The sequence below is a fragment of the Ictidomys tridecemlineatus genome, chromosome 2, assembly GCF_052094955.1.
Source record: "Ictidomys tridecemlineatus isolate mIctTri1 chromosome 2, mIctTri1.hap1, whole genome shotgun sequence".
NCBI classification, from domain to species: domain Eukaryota; kingdom Metazoa; phylum Chordata; class Mammalia; order Rodentia; family Sciuridae; genus Ictidomys; species Ictidomys tridecemlineatus.
The window spans coordinates 1,843,389-1,859,178 of NC_135478.1; the positions used below are offsets into that span (position 1 = coordinate 1,843,389).

Below are 15,790 nucleotides of genomic sequence, written 5' to 3' on the forward strand. Positions count from 1 at the left end.
CCCCACCCCGAACAGCGCCCCGGGACCCCGCCTTCACCCCGGGCCTGTGGGGGACGCTCTCGCCAGCTGTGGCCAGGAGAGTGGAAGACCGTGGGGACCTGTGGGGACCTGTGGGGACCTGAGCGTCCATAAGAACGCGGGATCCCGAGGCAGGGAAAGGGCCTGGCTTGCGGCGGAGGCCCGGGCCGCTGGCTCACTTTGCAGCCGGCTAGTGAAGAGGGGTTGAGGCCAGAGCATCCCGGGGAGCTCCTGGGGGGGTCTCCAGGGCCTGAGGGGCCAGCGAGGCTCCGGAAGCTTCTGCAGACCTTGGCGTTTTACTCCGAGCAAGTAAGAGCCACAGAAGGGCTTTGAGCAGATCAGGGATGGAACCGACTTTTTTTTTTTTTTCTTTCAGTGCTGGGTCAGACCCAAGTCCCCACACATGCTGGCAAGTGCTCTGTCACCGAGGGGCACCTCCAGCCCGGACGACTTCTTCCTCCTCCTCCTTCTTCTTGGGATGGAACCCAGGGGTGCTCTACCGCTGAGCCAATCCCCAGCCCTTTTTATTCGTCTTGAGACGGGGTCTCACTGCGTTGCTTAAGGCCTTGCTAAGTTGCCCAGGCTGGCCTCGAACTTAGAATCCTCCTGCCTCAGCCTCCTGGACTGCTGGGATCCAGGTGTGCACTCTGCCTGGCCCCATGAACTGTTTTACATGCCTTTGTCCAAAGTCTTCGAAACCCTGTGGGCACCACACATTCCATTCCGCCGCTCAGTTTGGGCACTTAATTTTCAACTCAAATGCTTGCTCTGTATGTAGATTTCATAACATCTGCCTTTAAAAAATTCAGTTTCTGAGCACAAATTGTTCCCAACACATCTACACAGGTCCCTAAACATTTATGGTAACCAGCTCATGCCTGGTCACCAAGCACCGTCCTGGTTCTAGCCCTGAACGTCCTTCCAGAAAACCAGGATGGTGGGTCAATCTAATTGAATGTCTGTTTTTAATTTAAATTTTAATTAACTAAATTAAACATCCATTTCTTTGGTCCTCCTAGCCACACACGTGGACCGCAGAGTTCAGAAAGAACGACATTTGCTGAGTCAGATGATACAAATGACCATCGTCCATCTGAATAAATTCACAGACAACTGTATTAAGAAAGGAAGGGGAGGAGCAGGGGCTGTGGCTCAGCGGCCCTGGGTTCCATCCTCAGCACCAATGAAAATGAATAAGGAAATAAAATAAAGGTCTCGTGTCCAACGGCAACTTTACAAAAAAAAGAGAGGAAGGGGTGGCGAGCTCTCCCCTGGTCTCAGAGCCAAAAGCTGATACCTCCGCAGGGAATCCATAACGTCCACCCTGACGAAGCCCCAACCCAAGCCCGACTGCAGTACTGGACAGTGGTCCCAGGACATCAGCATCAGGGTCACCGTCCTCAGGCCGGCCACACACCTGCGCTAGAGGTCCGCCCGCTCAGTCAGCAAACGCCAGGGGCCCCAGCACAGAAAGAGGTGGCGGGGGACAGAGATGGACAAAAAGAACACTTTGGGATGACATAATTGTTCCAAAGTTGGATTCTGGAGATGGTGTACAGCTGAATTCTTTTATTGAAATTCACTGCAGCCAAGGCTTAACATGGGTGACCTCATCTCGGGTGGATTAATTCAGCAAAGTTGCAATAAGTGTCCTGCCTGCAGAGGGAGCCAGAGACCACAGGTTGTGCTCAGAGTGCGGGTGGGGGTCAGCGGTGACCCTCCGCTTCCAGCCTTCCAGAGGAAATGACCTGGAGGCCAGGGCGGCCTAATATGGTCCTTCCAAGCCCGGGAGCTCCTGGTGCAAAGCCAGCCCCCTTCATTTAGATGCTGGCCAACCCCGTTTGCCTTGGACAACCTCGCAGGTCCTGTAGGGCCATCTGACACCAAGTGGCTGGTGGCCAGGGCCTTTACCCCAGGACTGGGAGAGCTGGCCACGGCATCCCTTCCCAGTCACAGCCCTCCCAGGGGCAGGGCTCCTACCTGGAAATGTGCAAACGGACCCCGCCCCTGGCCATGTGACCAGGTGCCTTGGCCTGCCCATCAGAAGACCCTCCCCCTTTTCCCTAACTCAAAGGCAAACACAGACACAGATGGGTCCCCCCCTTCCCTGACCACCTCAGCACTGGAGGGCCAGCCCAATGCAGACAAGTGTCCAGAGGGAATGCAGGGACCTCGGAGGCAAAACCACCTTCACCCCCCAGTTGAGGCATGCAGAGAAGTACGCACCAAACACGTGTGCAGAGTGGACAGCCATGCACCCAGCATCCCCCGGACAGCCAGCGCCAACCAGGAAAGCAGTCCACGAGAAAACACCACGGGGTATCCGCTACGATTAGGAACACGGGAGGAATAAATACATTGACAAAATAATGTTTGCCTGGCCAGTGGCACATGCCCATAATCCCGGTGACCCAAGAGTCTGAGGCTGGAGGATTGCAAGATGGAGGCCAGCTTCAGCAATTTAGGGAGGTCTAAACGACTTAGTGAGACCCTGCCTCAAAATCAAAGGTAACACCAGCTGTGGATGTGGCTTAGTGATGAAGCACCTTGGGTTCAATCACAAGTACCAATCAATAAAATAAGGGAAGCCGGGCGTGGTGGCTAACCCTGCAACTCCAGCTACTCCAGAGGCTGAGGCAGGAGAATCGCGAGTTCCAGGTCCGCCTGTGTGAAATAAAAAATAAAAAGGGCTGGAGAGGTAGCTCCGTGATGGAGCCCTTGGCTCACACCCACAGGCCCCCGTCCCATCTCCAGCACTGAAAAATAAATAAGCGAAGAAATACCTGGAGGGAGAAAAATGGAAGAAAAAAAGAAAGGAATCCAGCAGACAGTGAGGAGGCAGGAGAGTCCACGCTGAGAAGAGATCTTCCTTTTATTTTCTGGTGCTGGGAATCGGACCCAGGGTGCCACCCCTGAGCCACACCCCCAGCCCTGTTTTATTCATATATTTATTTATTTAAATTTAGAGAGAGGCTCTTGCTAAGTTGCTGAGGCTGGCTTTGAACTGGCGATCCTCCTGCCTCGGCCTCCTGAGCTGCAGCGATCATAGGCATGCGCCACGGCACCCCACTGTTGAGAAGTGATTTTTAAACTGAGGCCTGATGGTGGGAGGAATTTGAGGAAGGGGAGAGAGAGACTCACAGGTGGATGATGGTCCACCAGTGACAAAGGTTGCAGCACAGCTGTCTTGTCGTCCTGACCTCAGAAATGGTGTGAGATGATCAATGTCGCCTGGGTCAAGCTGCCAAGTTCCATCGTGGCTGGTGCATTGGGGTTTCTCCTGAAGGGAGAGCCAGGTCTGAGAGCCAAACCCACTGATAGAAGGAGCACAGCTTCTCCACGCTTGGTCCCAGGGAGAGCCCATCCAACGCCACTAGGTGGGCACTCCCAGGTGGGCACCTGGGTCTGGTATTACACGGTATGGGTTATGGTGCGGATGGCTGGAATTGAGGCCTCAGTGAGTGTGGCTGTGTGCCCCCAAAGCCCACGTGTTGGAAACTGGTCCCCAGAGATGTGTTGGTGGTGTTGGAGATGGGGCCTTGTGGCAGTGGCCAGGGCCAGGCGAGGTGGGAAGGGCCAGGCGAGGTGGGAGGGGCCAGGCGAGGTGGGAGGGGCCAGGCGAGGTGGGAGGGGCCAGGCGAGGTGGGAGGGGCCAGGCCAGGTGGGAGGGGCCAGGCCAGGTGGGAGGGGCCAGGCCAGGTGGGAGGGGCCAGGCCAGGTGGGAGGGGCCAGGCCAGGTGGGAGGGGCCAGGCCAGGCCAGGGTGGCGTGGGTGGCTCCTTAAGACTGTCCTTTTCAGTGAGGAATGCCTGTGTTTCCTCCAGGACTGCTCACCCGGTGTCCCGCAGACCTGGCCAGCTGGCCGGCGGAACAGGTCGCTGAGTAACCACGCTCTCTTTCTGGTCCTGGGCTTGAACCTGAGGGGGCTTCACCACTGAGCCCCCTCCCAGCCCTTTTATCTTTTATTTTTTGAGACAGGGTCTCACTGTTGCTGCCCCTCACTAGACCCTGGGGGAGGCGGGATGCCCCCTGGAGCCTGTGGAGGGACCCCAGGAGGCCTTTCTGGTGCCCCCCCCCCCGCCCAGCTGGTATGGCAGCCGGACACCAACGCAGCACGGACAGCCCGGCCAGCACCCCAGCAGCTGCCGCCCCGCTCTTCCCACCAAGCCCTGCTCTGGGGCAGGGGAGGGGACTGACCCCCCTGCTGCGCCAGGGTTCTGAAGGGGTCACTCAGTGGCTATTGGGCATTGGATTGCAGCTGGAGCACCTGGGATCCGGGATCTCACATCGTATTTATCCACGGAGGTGCTGGGGATGCAGCCCAGGGCTGAGCAAGGCTCTAGCCCTGAGCCACACCCCCAGCCCTTGTAATTTTTGATTTTGAGACAGGACCTCACTAAGACTGAGACTGTCCTCCGACTTGCCATCCTCATGGCTCAGCCTCCAGAGTCACTGAGATGACAGGCATGCACCACCGAGCCTGGCACATTTTAATTTTAATTCGCTTAAATTGAACTAGCCACTGCTTAGGGGACAACACAGGAAACAACACAGTCTTAGATAAACAGATGTGCCCAAGACGGGATGTCCAGAGCCAGGGACCCCAGGGAAGAGCAAGGCAGAGAGGGAGCCACCAGCAGGCTGGATCCTGAACAAAACGGGCCTGTTGTAGGACAGTGGGCGGAGCCTCCCGTGGCCACACCTCCTCCTCCCAAGCCTGGCAGACCCAGTCGTCCTGTGCTTACACCAGAGCCTGGAGGGTGGGGGGCTGCGCCCCCAGCTCCACAGCACAGACAGCAGAGCTGCTGACACAGCCTCTCACCCCAGAACTCTGCACAGAGCACTTCATGTTTGGAATTGGAGCCATAACACGACTCTTGGATCCTCCTACTACAGGATCCCATCCATAGACAGACACACACACACACACCCCCAGGAGGCCTTTGCACCCTGCCCCCAGCCTCCCTCCTTTCTCTCTGAAGTCGTGGCAGGCCTCTCTCTGGCCTCCCTACTTCTCTAGCAAGCTCCCTGCTCAGGAGGTTCACACACTACCCACGCTTCCCCACCGGGTCTTGAACTTGGCTGTGGTGCACCAGCCTCAGGCCCTGGGCTGTTCCAGCCCTGGGCACTGGATCCTTGCCCACGGGGAGGGCAGCAGGGAATCTCCTGATAAAATGCAGCCTGGCTCACAGGAGCTGGGGCTGGGGGAGGCTTGGTTCTCTCTGGGAAGGGGACGTGAGGCCATTTATCACACGTTATTCAGTACTGACAGAAACTTCACTGGCTGGATCTAAGGACTGGGGGAAAGTGCTAAAGGTCCTACCCTCCCGGTCCCCAACTGATGTCACTCTTGGACAAAGCTAAGAATATCAGACCAGTCACACTGCTGTGTTGTCACCCAGCCCGTGTCCAAGCGCCACGCTCGGATCCTCACACCCTGTGTCCCCCTAAAGGCCGGTGCTCCGGGACCCCTCACTTCCTGCAGCGCCCCGCTCGCCGCCCTTCTGGCCAGCGGGACCGCGAGGGTTAAGCCGAGCCGGCGGTTCGCTGAGTGACAGCCGGGTCCACGGCCAGAGAGGAGCGGCCAATCGGTGACGGAGCGCGCAGCCCACGTGGGCAAGCGGCCTCGTGATTGGCCAGCGCCTCGGGGCGCCGCGGGATGAGCCCGAGCCCACGTGCAGCTGCGGCCGCTCCCCGCGGAGGGGCGGGGCGGGGGCGCGAGGTCAAAAGGCGCGGCGCGGGAGGCGGCGCTTCCTGGGCCTGAACTTGGCTGACCCCTGCAGCTTCCGCTCTGCCCGCCGCCCTCCGCACCCCCGGGAGGTGCGTGGGCAGCCGCTTCCGGAGGAGGATGGGGTTCCCGCGCCGAGAGGGCTGGAGGGGCGCTGGGGGACGCCACTGCCGCTGAAGCGGTGGGAGCCTGGACGTCCCTGTCCCTAGCTGATAAGTCCGCCTGAGGCACCTGGCGGACTCCTACTCAGCCTTCAAAACCCTTTCCAGGACCTTCTCTTGCGCTTTAGAAAGTTGTTTCCAAGCCTTGGCTCAGTTCGGCCACCTCCCTGGGCTCCCCCATCCCTGACAGTCCGCCTTGTCTCCCGCACTGGGGGGGGGTCACCCTTAATCAGGGGAGCCCGAGGCACTGGACGTGGGGAAGGCGGGGGCTGGGTGGCTCTGACCTGGCTTCTCCCTGCTCCTTCTAGAATCTCTGGCTAAATTCCTGGGAGCCACAGCTTGAAGATGACCTCTGCGGGCCAGCCCGAGCCCAAGGGCGCCCTCGGAGGAGCTGGGGTGAGAAGGGCTGGTGGCAGGGGCCCAGGCTCTGGTCCTTTTTCCTTTGGGATCCCCTGTGCTGGGGCCAGGCTTGGCAGCTGCAGGCAATGACCTCCCGCTCCCTACCCTGGAGGCTGCAGCCAGCTTTCAATCACAGGCGGTGAAACGGGAGCTGGCGGAGCCTCCAGCCGGCCACTTCCAGAGCCCGCTGGGCGGCGGGGTGGGGTGGGGTGGGGTTCAAGTCCTAGCACTGCAGAAAGGGAAAAGTCTGGTTCATAAATGAGGCGCAGTAAGAGGTTCATGATGCTGGCGAACGATCACCAAGATAGAACCACAGCTACACGGTGACAAAAACCACGGAACGTGGTCTTTTACCAGTGGCACCTTATGGGGGGTGGAGATGGAATCTGTCCTTGCAAACTGAGGAACCTTAGGTTTTAGGGGACTTCAGGGGGCCTTGGGTGTCTGGGAGGGGCTGCTGCCTTTATTCACCCCTCCTGGGGTTTTTCCAGCCTGGCCCAGGAATTTCTGACCCTGAGAGCCCGCCCACCCTAAGTGGTGCCCAGACCCTAGGCCAGCTCAAGGACCAGCTCCCCAGGTGAGGGTCACTCGGAGGGAGTCGTCCACGGTCTGCCCCCAACCCCTGCCCTGTGGCCCTGTTGAGTGGTCCTTGGCCTCAGCCTCAGGGCCCGCCGCGGGCTTCGTTAGAAATGTGCATTTCTCTGATTTTTTTTTTTTTTTGATACCAGGGATTGAGCCCAGGCTGGCTCTGCCCCTGAGCCACCTGCCCAGCCCTCTTCTTATTTTGAGATAGGGTCTCACTAGGTTGAGGCTGGCCTTGTGTTTATGACCCTCGGCCCAGTCGCTGGGTTTGGGGCAGGACTGCGTGGACCTCTCCTGGGAGGCAGGGTGGGCCGTGGCTGGCAGCAGAGTTCCTTGGACAGGGCTTCTCACTGCAGCTTGGGGTTGGCTGGGGGGAGAGGCCGGTCCTGCCCCGGGGCCGAGGAGGGGTCTGGGTGTGTCCAGCAGTGCCCCTCCCCCCAGGCTGCAGCTTCGAGTGAGCACCCAGCTGGAGAGCATCTTCCACCTGGTGAGCAGAGCTGTCCCACCCACCTGCCTCCCCCTGGACCGGCCACACCCAGCTCAGCTGCCTGCCTTGGGGACACTGGGGGGGGGCTTGCTCACCTGGGCCCCCGGCTGTCAGTGGGAGCTTCTAAAGTGACACCGTGCTGGACCTGCGGGATACCTGGCTGTTAGTGTCCAGCTCCCGCCCCAGTGGGTGGGTCAGGATGCAGTACCAGGAGCCCTCCCCTGCTTCCGGAGGAATGTTCTGCATCCCCAGCCCCCGCCAGCCACTAAGCCCTTAAATGCAGCTCGTGCACCTGGGGAGCAGAACATTTCAGTTTGACTTAGCCTCTGTGGCCACACTGGACCAGTGGCTGTCCCCGTGGACAAGGGGCCGTAGAGGAGGTGACACACCGTGGGGCAGTCCAGCTGCCCAGGGAATCTGCAGAGGGTCCTTCTGAGGCCAGGCGGTCAGGAAGGGCTCCTGGGGCTGGGGGTAGCTCGGTGGAGTGCTGCCAGGCACCTGGGCTCCGCGGCAGCACCCATGCTCGGGAGGGAAAATGGCCAAGAGGAGAGTTCAGCCAGGTGCAGGGGCCACACCCTCCACCCAGCTGCTGTGGAGGCTGAGGCAGGAGGATGGCAGGTTCAATCCTGAGTATCCCCACACCCCACAAAAGCGCTTATTCTGGAGTGTAGAGGGAAGGGTGTCCTACAGAGGCCCTGGGGCTCCCATACCTGGCTGAGCAGGCAGAGCGAAGAGGGTGGGCGGATGGAACAGGCCTGGGCTGTGGGGAGGAGGTGACCTTCAGGTGGCTGGGAATGAAATCCAGAATTCCTCCGGTAGCCATCAGTGTGGTAGATGTTGTGCCATTTAAGGGTAAGAACCAGAGAGGTAGAGCAGGTTGCCCAGGTCACACAGCATTCAAACCCAAGTGTCGCCTGCTCCCACGCGCCCTCTCCCAGTGTGGTTCCTGCTCTTTGCAGCTCACTGAAGTCCAGCAGGATCTTCAAGAACACCACAGGCAGGTGAGTGGGACTCGGGAATCCGGGTGTCACTGCCCCGCTTTGAAAGGGCGGGAGTGGGAGGCAGAGCAGGGAGGGCTGGACAGGGCCTGTGGACCTCGGGGAGGGCCTGGGCTTGGCCCTGGGGCCGTGTGAGCTGTGGAGGGCTGGGGGCAGGGGAGGTGCCCCCTGACTTGGGTCACATGGTCCCCTTGAGACGAGGGGGTTCCCACATCTGGAGACCCCAGGTCCCACCCCACCTGAGCTGCTTCCAGCACATGGGCTGGCCGGTCCTTCGTGGCCTGCTCCCGGGTCCCCGTGCAGCCCTGGCCACCTGGGCAGGCCAGACCCCAGGTTGGGTCTCCCGTGTGTCTGGGGGCTGCCCGAGGCGCCTGCCCCCCACCCCGCCAGCTGGGAGTGCCTGGCCAGCCAGTGCAGGGCCTCTTCAGCCTGCCCGGCCACCTGGCCCCTTCCTCCCGGGGGCCAGCAGGACTCTGCTGGTGCCAGATGTGCCTGGCAGTGGGCCAGGGCTGGGCATGTGGGGGGCACAGGAAGCCGCAGAACGTGGTTATTCACAGACGTCATCCATCCCCGCTCCCAGATATGACCAGGCACCAGGAGGGGCATCGCTGCTGGCCAGGGGAGGCCGGGCAGGGCGCGGGGCGGGGGCAGCAGCTGGGGGTGCAGGACGGGCCTGGGCTGGGCTCCAGGGTGACAGGGAGGCAGGCTGGCTGGGAAGGTGCTCCAGGCAGAGCGCAGCCCGGGAGCCTGGCAGGTGGGCGCAGCACGTGGGAGTGGGGGGTGGGAGCTGGGCCCTGCTGGCGGGCACCCTCTGGCTGCTGCGGGAGGCCAGGCTGGGGCCAGGGGGCCAGGGCAGAGGCTGGATGTCCAGGGGTTTAGTGGGATGTGGGTGCCTGGGGGAGGCCTGCAGCGGCTGCGGAGGTCCAGGGTGGAGGTGACCCCGGAGAGCCCAGCTGATGCCGCCCCTCCCGGGACTCCTGCCTGGCCTCCTGTGGAGTGGGGCTGGGCAGCCCCGGGAGGCCGCAGCGGGAGGGCCTTAAAGAGCCTGTGATGGCGTTAACTAGCGGGTGAGCTGCAGAGGGCTCCCCAGGGCTCTGCGGAGGCCCAGCCAGGGAGTCCATCTCCGCTGCCCGGGGCAGCTGCCAGGCGAGGGCTTGTGGAGGGTGCCAGCCTCCCGGCCTCAGCTGTCCCCTTACCCACATGTGAGTGGCAGGAGGACCTGCACGTGGGGCCAGGGGTGGCCCAGCCCCTGGGGACTGGCCTTCCCTCAGGACAGGCCACCCCAGAGCCACTGAGCAGGTCCGCCAGGTCCGCGGGGAGTGGGCCACACCATTCTCGGGCACTCGGGTCCTGGCCAAGTGGCCCAGGACTGTGCGCACGGCCCAGGGGTTGGCCTCTCGCGGCCTCACTGCATGGCGGTGGGGCCTGTCACCTTGGAGTCGGGGACAAGGGGCCATGCACCCGGGATGACGTCAGGCTCTTCTGTCCTGGGGGTCTCACCCCCAGGCCTGACCCCGCCTGGCCTTGAGGACAGCTGGGTCACAGGTGTCCAAAGCCTGCTTGACGCCAGGCCCCGCTCCTGGTCCCCCAACCTGCCTCTCGAGGGTCACACTCGGGTCCCGCGGGGGTGCTGGCTGGCGGGTCAGGGTCCTGTCGTCCCTCCCGCAGGTGGAAGCCTTCCTCCAGGCGGTGGACGGCCAGCCCGTGGAGGTGGGTCTCGGGTCCTGCAGGAGGGAGGGACGGCTTGGGCTCAGGGGTGGCCCTGTCTCACGCCCCCATACGTGTGGCCCCAGGTGGGCCGACTCTCCCCTGGGAAACGCGCCGGCCAGGGCCACCAGGAGGCCCTGAGCCCCAGCTCCCCCCAGCTCCCGGAGGGCGGGAGCCCACAGGAGTCGGACTTCGAAGACGTGGTCACCGGAAGGCAGTCCGACTGGCTGCGGCCGCCCCAGTCCAGCTGGGACGAGGAGGGTGAGATGCCACCATTCTGGGACCCGGAGCCCCCGTTCTGGCAGGACGTCCTCACCTCGCAGCTTTGGCGGATCTTTGCCGATGTCCAGGAGAAGGCGGCTCAGCCCTGCCGCCGAGGTGAGTGTCCCGGGGGCGGCTGGCCGGTGTCCAGGGCCGGCAGAGCCCGCAGCCATCTCTCCGTCTCCCCCTTTCGTTGTCATAGTGACCGAGCAGGCTCGGGGCCTGGTGAGTAAACGCACGTGGTGGGGACAGCGGCCTGGCTCTGGTCAGTCCACCTCCTCTCCCACCTGCCAGGGACCCCGGAGGGACCAGAGGGTGGTGTCGGAGCCACTGGGTGTCTGCAGCCGTGCACCTCTGGGACAGGCCCCCACCCTGGCCGTGGACGGGCCCCGCGAGGAGCCTGGGCATCCCTGGGGCTCGGCTCAGCTCTCCCATGTCCCACGGGCAGGACAGCAAGGGCCTAGAGCCACCTGACACGGAGACGGCAGCCATCACTGACCCGGTGGGCAGCGGGCAGGAGGCGCTGGCTGGGGTGCAGGGCGCCTGCCCGTCCAGGTGTGCCAGGTGCGCCGTGCCCTCCCTCTGGCTAGCTCCTGCCCGGGCCAAGTCCCCTCTCAGCCCCCTGGAAGACTGCGGGGAAGAGGCAGCACTGGCCGAGCTGGCCCAGGTGAGCACCAGGCCGGCTGCCCCTGTCCACCCAGGCTGTGGGAGGGCAGGGGACAGTGAGCTCTGGTCCCCCGCAGGAGCCTGCTGCGGGAGCCTACCCCCTTCTGAAGCTCATGTAAGTGCCGCGCTGCGGGAACAGGTGGGCGCCCGTCCCTCCGACGTCCCCAGTGGGAGGGGGCGGGGGCCGGGGGCCACGGGGCTGAGCTCTCCACCCTGGGGGGGTAAAATGTGTGCGGCGTCTGCACAGACGTCACTGCCTGTTCCCAGTGTGGCCGGGCAGTCCTGGGCAGGGCGGGCTGTCCTGCCTGGGTGCAGGTGGCCCAGTCCTGGGTGGCCCGCAGGCAGGGGCACGCGACTTGGGGCCTGAGGAGGAACAGGAGCCCGACGTCGGGCCGGGTTGGGGCACAGAGCCAGGGAGTGAGACCGGTTGCCACCTGGGGCGGAGCTGCCGCGGGCAGGCAGGTCACCCGAGGCTCCTCCCAAGATCCTGGGACCCCTCGGACTCTGGAGACTCCTGGAGGCGGCCGGACGCCCCGCCCCGCCAGAGCAGGCGCTTGGCGCTCCCGCACACGCTGCAGAGGATGCGCCTGCTGCGCCACGGGGAGCCCGTGCTGGCCCTGGCGGTCAGCAGCTTCACGAGGCACGCGTTCACCTGCAGCAGGGGCGGCATCAAGGTGTGGAGCCTGGCCGGCCAGGTGGCCCAGGACAGGTTCCCCGACAGCCACCTGCCCGTGCACAAGCAGGTGAGGGCCGCCCGGGGCGCTGGGTGCCGGCCGCTGCCTGCCCGGGCTGACGGCTCTGACTGTCCCCAGGCCCCGGACGCCTACCTGTGCACCTGCCTGCTGTCCTCCAACAGCAGGACGCTGCTCACCGGAGGCCACAACCTGGGCAGCGTCTGTGTGTGGGACCTGGCCGCGCCCTCCCTGCGCGTGAAGGGGGAGCTGCCCTGTCGAGAGGCCGCCTGCCAGGCCCTGGCCGCCAAAGCGGATGAGAGCTTGGTCTTCGCGGGCTTCACCGATGGCTCTGTCAGGATCTGGGACCCGCGGGCCCCGCACGTGGTCAGGTGTGGCCCCAGGGTGGGAAGGGGCCTGCGCCCGGCCTCCCACGGAGCACCTCCAGCAAGCCCCCCATCTCCGCCAAGCCCCAGCCCCGGCCCAGCCCCGGCCCAGCCCCGTCTCTTCCTCCTTGAGCTCGGATCTGAGCCGGCCTCTGCTGGCCTGCAGCCCCAGGGCCCTGCTTTTCCCTTTCCCCACTGGGGCCAGGTGGGACAGTCCAGACTCAGAGGGTCCTTTTTTGTGCTGGGGACTGAACCCAGAGGAGCTCTACCACTGAGCCACACCCCAGCTTCTCATTTTTTGAGACATTATCTCGCTATGTTACTTAGGGCCTCACCAAGTTGCTGAGGCTGGCCTCCTATAGCAATCCTCCTACCTCAGCCTCCCGTGTTGCTAGGATCCCAGGTGTGCGCCCGGCCCTGGCTGCAGAGAGTCCTAAAGGGTGAAACCGAACAGTGAGCTGACAGTCCTGTGTCACCGGGGTCGTGCCGAGAAACGCTTCCTCAGCAGCGTGGTGGTGGCTTGTGCCAGCCTGGGTGGACCAGGTGCTGCACCAGCCTGTGGCGCGGCCTCTGTGGAGCCTCACAGCTGCCCGCACGGCGGGCCCACCTGCCTGCGGCCTCTGGGCCAGCACTCACGGCGGCTCCGTGAGGGGTGCCTGCAGCCCATCAGAACCAGGGTGCACAGACAGCGCAGGGACCACAGCGTCCTGTGTCCCTTCTTCAGCTGCAGTGTGAAGGGCACTCGGGGGTGGCACTGCCCGTCCGTGCCCAGAGCGAATCAGACGAGTGACTGAGAAAGGCTGGAGCATCTCCTGGGACAGGAGCCCGAGCCCCGGCCTGACCCCGGCCTGACCCTTCCCACAGGGACATTTTGGGCCAGCTGAACGGAGCCAAGAGCATCGTGGTCAAAGACAACGACGTCTGGACGGGGGGCCTGGACGGCCAGCTGTGCCAGTGGGACCTGAGGACCCTGCGGGACCCCAGGGTGTTCCTGTTCAAGTCCCAGGTGTGCACTCGGGGCGGCTCCTGGCAGCGTCCCTGTCCTGGGCGGGGGAGGGGTGGCCGCTGGCGGCGGGGGAGGGGTGCTGTGGTGTCGTTGCAGCTGGACCCAGCTCCTTTAGTTTACTCACTTATACGTGGTGCTGAGACTCGAACCCAGGGCCTCACACGGGCGAGGCAAGCGCCCTGCCACTCGGCCCCCGCCCCCGCCGGGGGAGGGTACTTGTCCAAGTGATCCCAAGTGCCACGCCAGGACTCAGGTGGTCAGCAGTGTTGTCCAGGTGGGGACAATCGGGAGGCTGAGGCAGGAGGACAGCAAGTTCAAGGCCAGCCTGGGCAACTCGGTCTCACCAAGGGCCAGGGGCGCAGCTCTGCGGAGTGCCCACCTGTCAGTGCCCAGGCTGGGCCTGTCCTGCCTCGGAGCCCTAGAGCAGGGCCCTGGGTCTGGGGACCCCGCCGAGGGCCCCGCCTGGGCAGCTGTGGGGGGCCGGGGCCAGGCTGGACTGACAGGGCTGCCTCCCGCCACCCCCAGATCATGAGCCTGTCCCTCAGGCCCCAGGAGGACTGGCTGCTGCTGGGCCTGGCCAACGGCCAGCACTGGCTGCAGCACTGCACCCGCCACCAGTCGCGCAGGGTGGGCGGCAAGGACAGCGCTGTCCTCGGACTCAAGTTCTCCCCCTACGGTGAGCAGCCAGCCAGCGAGGCGGGGGCCGCCCCCGGCCTCCCGTGACACGCCCCAGCCCTGCGTGGCACAGCCTCCCGGGCCCGCCTGCCCCGTTGCTGTCCCACCGTGACCCGCGCCCCTGCTTCCTCCCAGGCCAGTGGTGGGTGAGCGTGGGGATGGACGACCTGGTCAGCGTCCACAGCATGCCCACGGGGGCCCTGGTGTTCCAGGTACGCGGTGGCGGGGGGGTCCACTGGGCACCTGGGGGATCCAAGAGGGACCGAGCTGACCTACCAGGCAGGGCCTGGGGCAGTGGGCCCGGCACTCAGCTGGCCGCCCCCCAGGTGCCCGAGCCCTCCTGTGTCCTGTGCTGTGACGTGTCTGCTGACAACCGGCTGGTCGTGGTGGGGTCTGGGACCCAGGCCTCGGTGTACCTCGTCACCTACTGAGGGCCTCGCCGTCCCCTGGCACGGGCTCCTGTTCCCGTTTCTGTTCCCGTTTCTGTTCCCGTTTCTGTTCCCTGTGGTGGTGGTGGTGGTGGTGGTGGTGGGTGGGGCCGGGCCTGGGGCTCGCAGACCCAGGTCCTCACTGCACAGAATAAAGCAGCTGGAAAGACGTTCACGTCCTGTCCCTGGGGAGCGAGGGCTCCCACCCTGTGCCCACAGCGTCACCGAGACCTGGGGGATCTGTGCAGCCCCTGTCCAGGCACCGTTGGAGCAGGGACTCTGGTCCCTCCTGCACTGAGCCAGCCCGGCCTCGCAGCCCGGCCTCGCAGCCCGGCCTCGCAGCCCGGCCTCGCAGCCCGGCCTCCCAGCCCGGCCTCCCAGCCCGGCCTCCCAGCCCGGCCTCGCAGCCCCAAAACGGTTTCCAGCTGCCTCTGGCAGGTCCCAGGACATGTCCCAGGAGACGGAGGCTCTCAGACAGGGCCATCTGCCCCAGGGGGTACTAATGTCTCCCGGGGAGTGTGGCTGTTGGGACTCGGAGGTGGCCGGGGCACCACCCTGAGTGCCCTGGTGGCACAAGTGCACGGGGCCCTCCCCGGGCTGGGAGGGGCCTGTCTGGGGTCTGCTCCCTCAGCCCGTGACGTCCCTGAGCCCCGCGAGGTCTCCAGCAGCCCCCAGAGTGCTCCAGTGCCATCTGCTCTGTCACTCCTGCTGTCACCTGCTGGGCGCCCAGGATCCCGGGGCTCTGGGAGGCGTAGGCCCCCCCAGCAGTCCCTGTGTGGCTGTGTCACTGGGGCTCGGCCCCCATGTGGCACTGTGGGGGGGCCCTGAGGAGGGGTGCACACGGGGAAACGGGTCACCAGAGGTCGGGGTGCGGGTTGGAGTGGCTCCCTCTGGACCTCTGGATTGTTCTCTGGCTCCCGATCCCCCACGAAATGCCACCCTCAGGTGTGTGGCCGCCATGGCCGCCTGCACGCTCCACCTGGACTCCCGTCTCCAAAACGGCCACAGAAACCTCCCTTCTTTGTAAATGACCCACCCCCAGCTCTTCTGTTGTAGGGAGAGAAATGAGCTTGCTCTACACGGGCCTGTGTGGGACACTCAAGGCCTGGTCCCAAGCTGGCCACTGGCTGGGGCACTGGCCACTCCTGGGATCCCAGCAGCTTGGGAGGCCGAGACGGAAGGATTGCAAGTTTGAGGCCCGCCCGGACAACTTAGCTAGGCACCGTCTCAAAATTAAAGGGCTCAGGGTAGAGTGGGCGATGCCCCAAGTTTCATCTTCAGCCCCAGGAAAAAAGGTGGGGCGTCACGGGCCTCTCAGGTCATGGGGGCGTGCCCTTGAAGGGAACATCAGGACCCCAGGCTCCTCCTCTTGGCTTTGCGGTCAGCGTGAGCCGAGAGGCTTCCTGCAACATGTTCCCGCCACCATGATGTGCTGCCCCCAGCCCAAGGCCACGGGGCCAGCTGACCACAGGCTGAAATGTCCAGAACCATGAGCCAGAATAAACCTTTCCTCTTTGAGCTGACTGTCTCTGGTTCTTGGTCGTGGTAAGTGGGGGCTGGTGACACGGGACAGGTGTGCCATGTTGCTGTGGGCAGGGGCCTGGGGCGGTGACGTGAA

At 64.0% G+C, this 15,790-nt stretch overlaps 1 protein-coding gene across 12 annotated transcripts; it reads left to right on the forward strand.

Moving 5' to 3' along the window:
• The first annotated feature begins 5,701 nt into the window (after positions 1–5,701).
• On the forward strand, positions 5,702–15,690 carry Tle6 (TLE family member 6, subcortical maternal complex member). 12 transcript variants are annotated; one of them, XM_078028113.1, is made up of 16 exons: positions 5,702–5,837; positions 6,215–6,302; positions 6,797–6,882; positions 7,329–7,374; positions 8,313–8,375; positions 10,041–10,082; positions 10,166–10,457; positions 10,543–10,565; positions 10,789–11,007; positions 11,084–11,121; positions 11,491–11,749; positions 11,819–12,069; positions 12,928–13,069; positions 13,595–13,745; positions 13,880–13,956; positions 14,392–15,690. In XM_078028113.1, the coding sequence occupies exons 2-16, from the start codon at positions 6,252–6,254 to the stop codon at positions 14,998–15,000; spliced, it is 2,349 nt and encodes a 782-aa protein (XP_077884239.1). In that variant the 5' UTR covers positions 5,702–5,837; positions 6,215–6,251; the 3' UTR covers positions 15,001–15,690. The 12 variants fall into 12 exon arrangements, with proteins under 12 accessions (XP_077884239.1, XP_077884256.1, XP_077884254.1 ...); XM_078028130.1 differs by having other exon boundaries at positions 10,238–10,457; XM_078028128.1 differs by having other exon boundaries at positions 8,334–8,375.
• Positions 15,691–15,790: the final 100 nt, after the last annotated feature.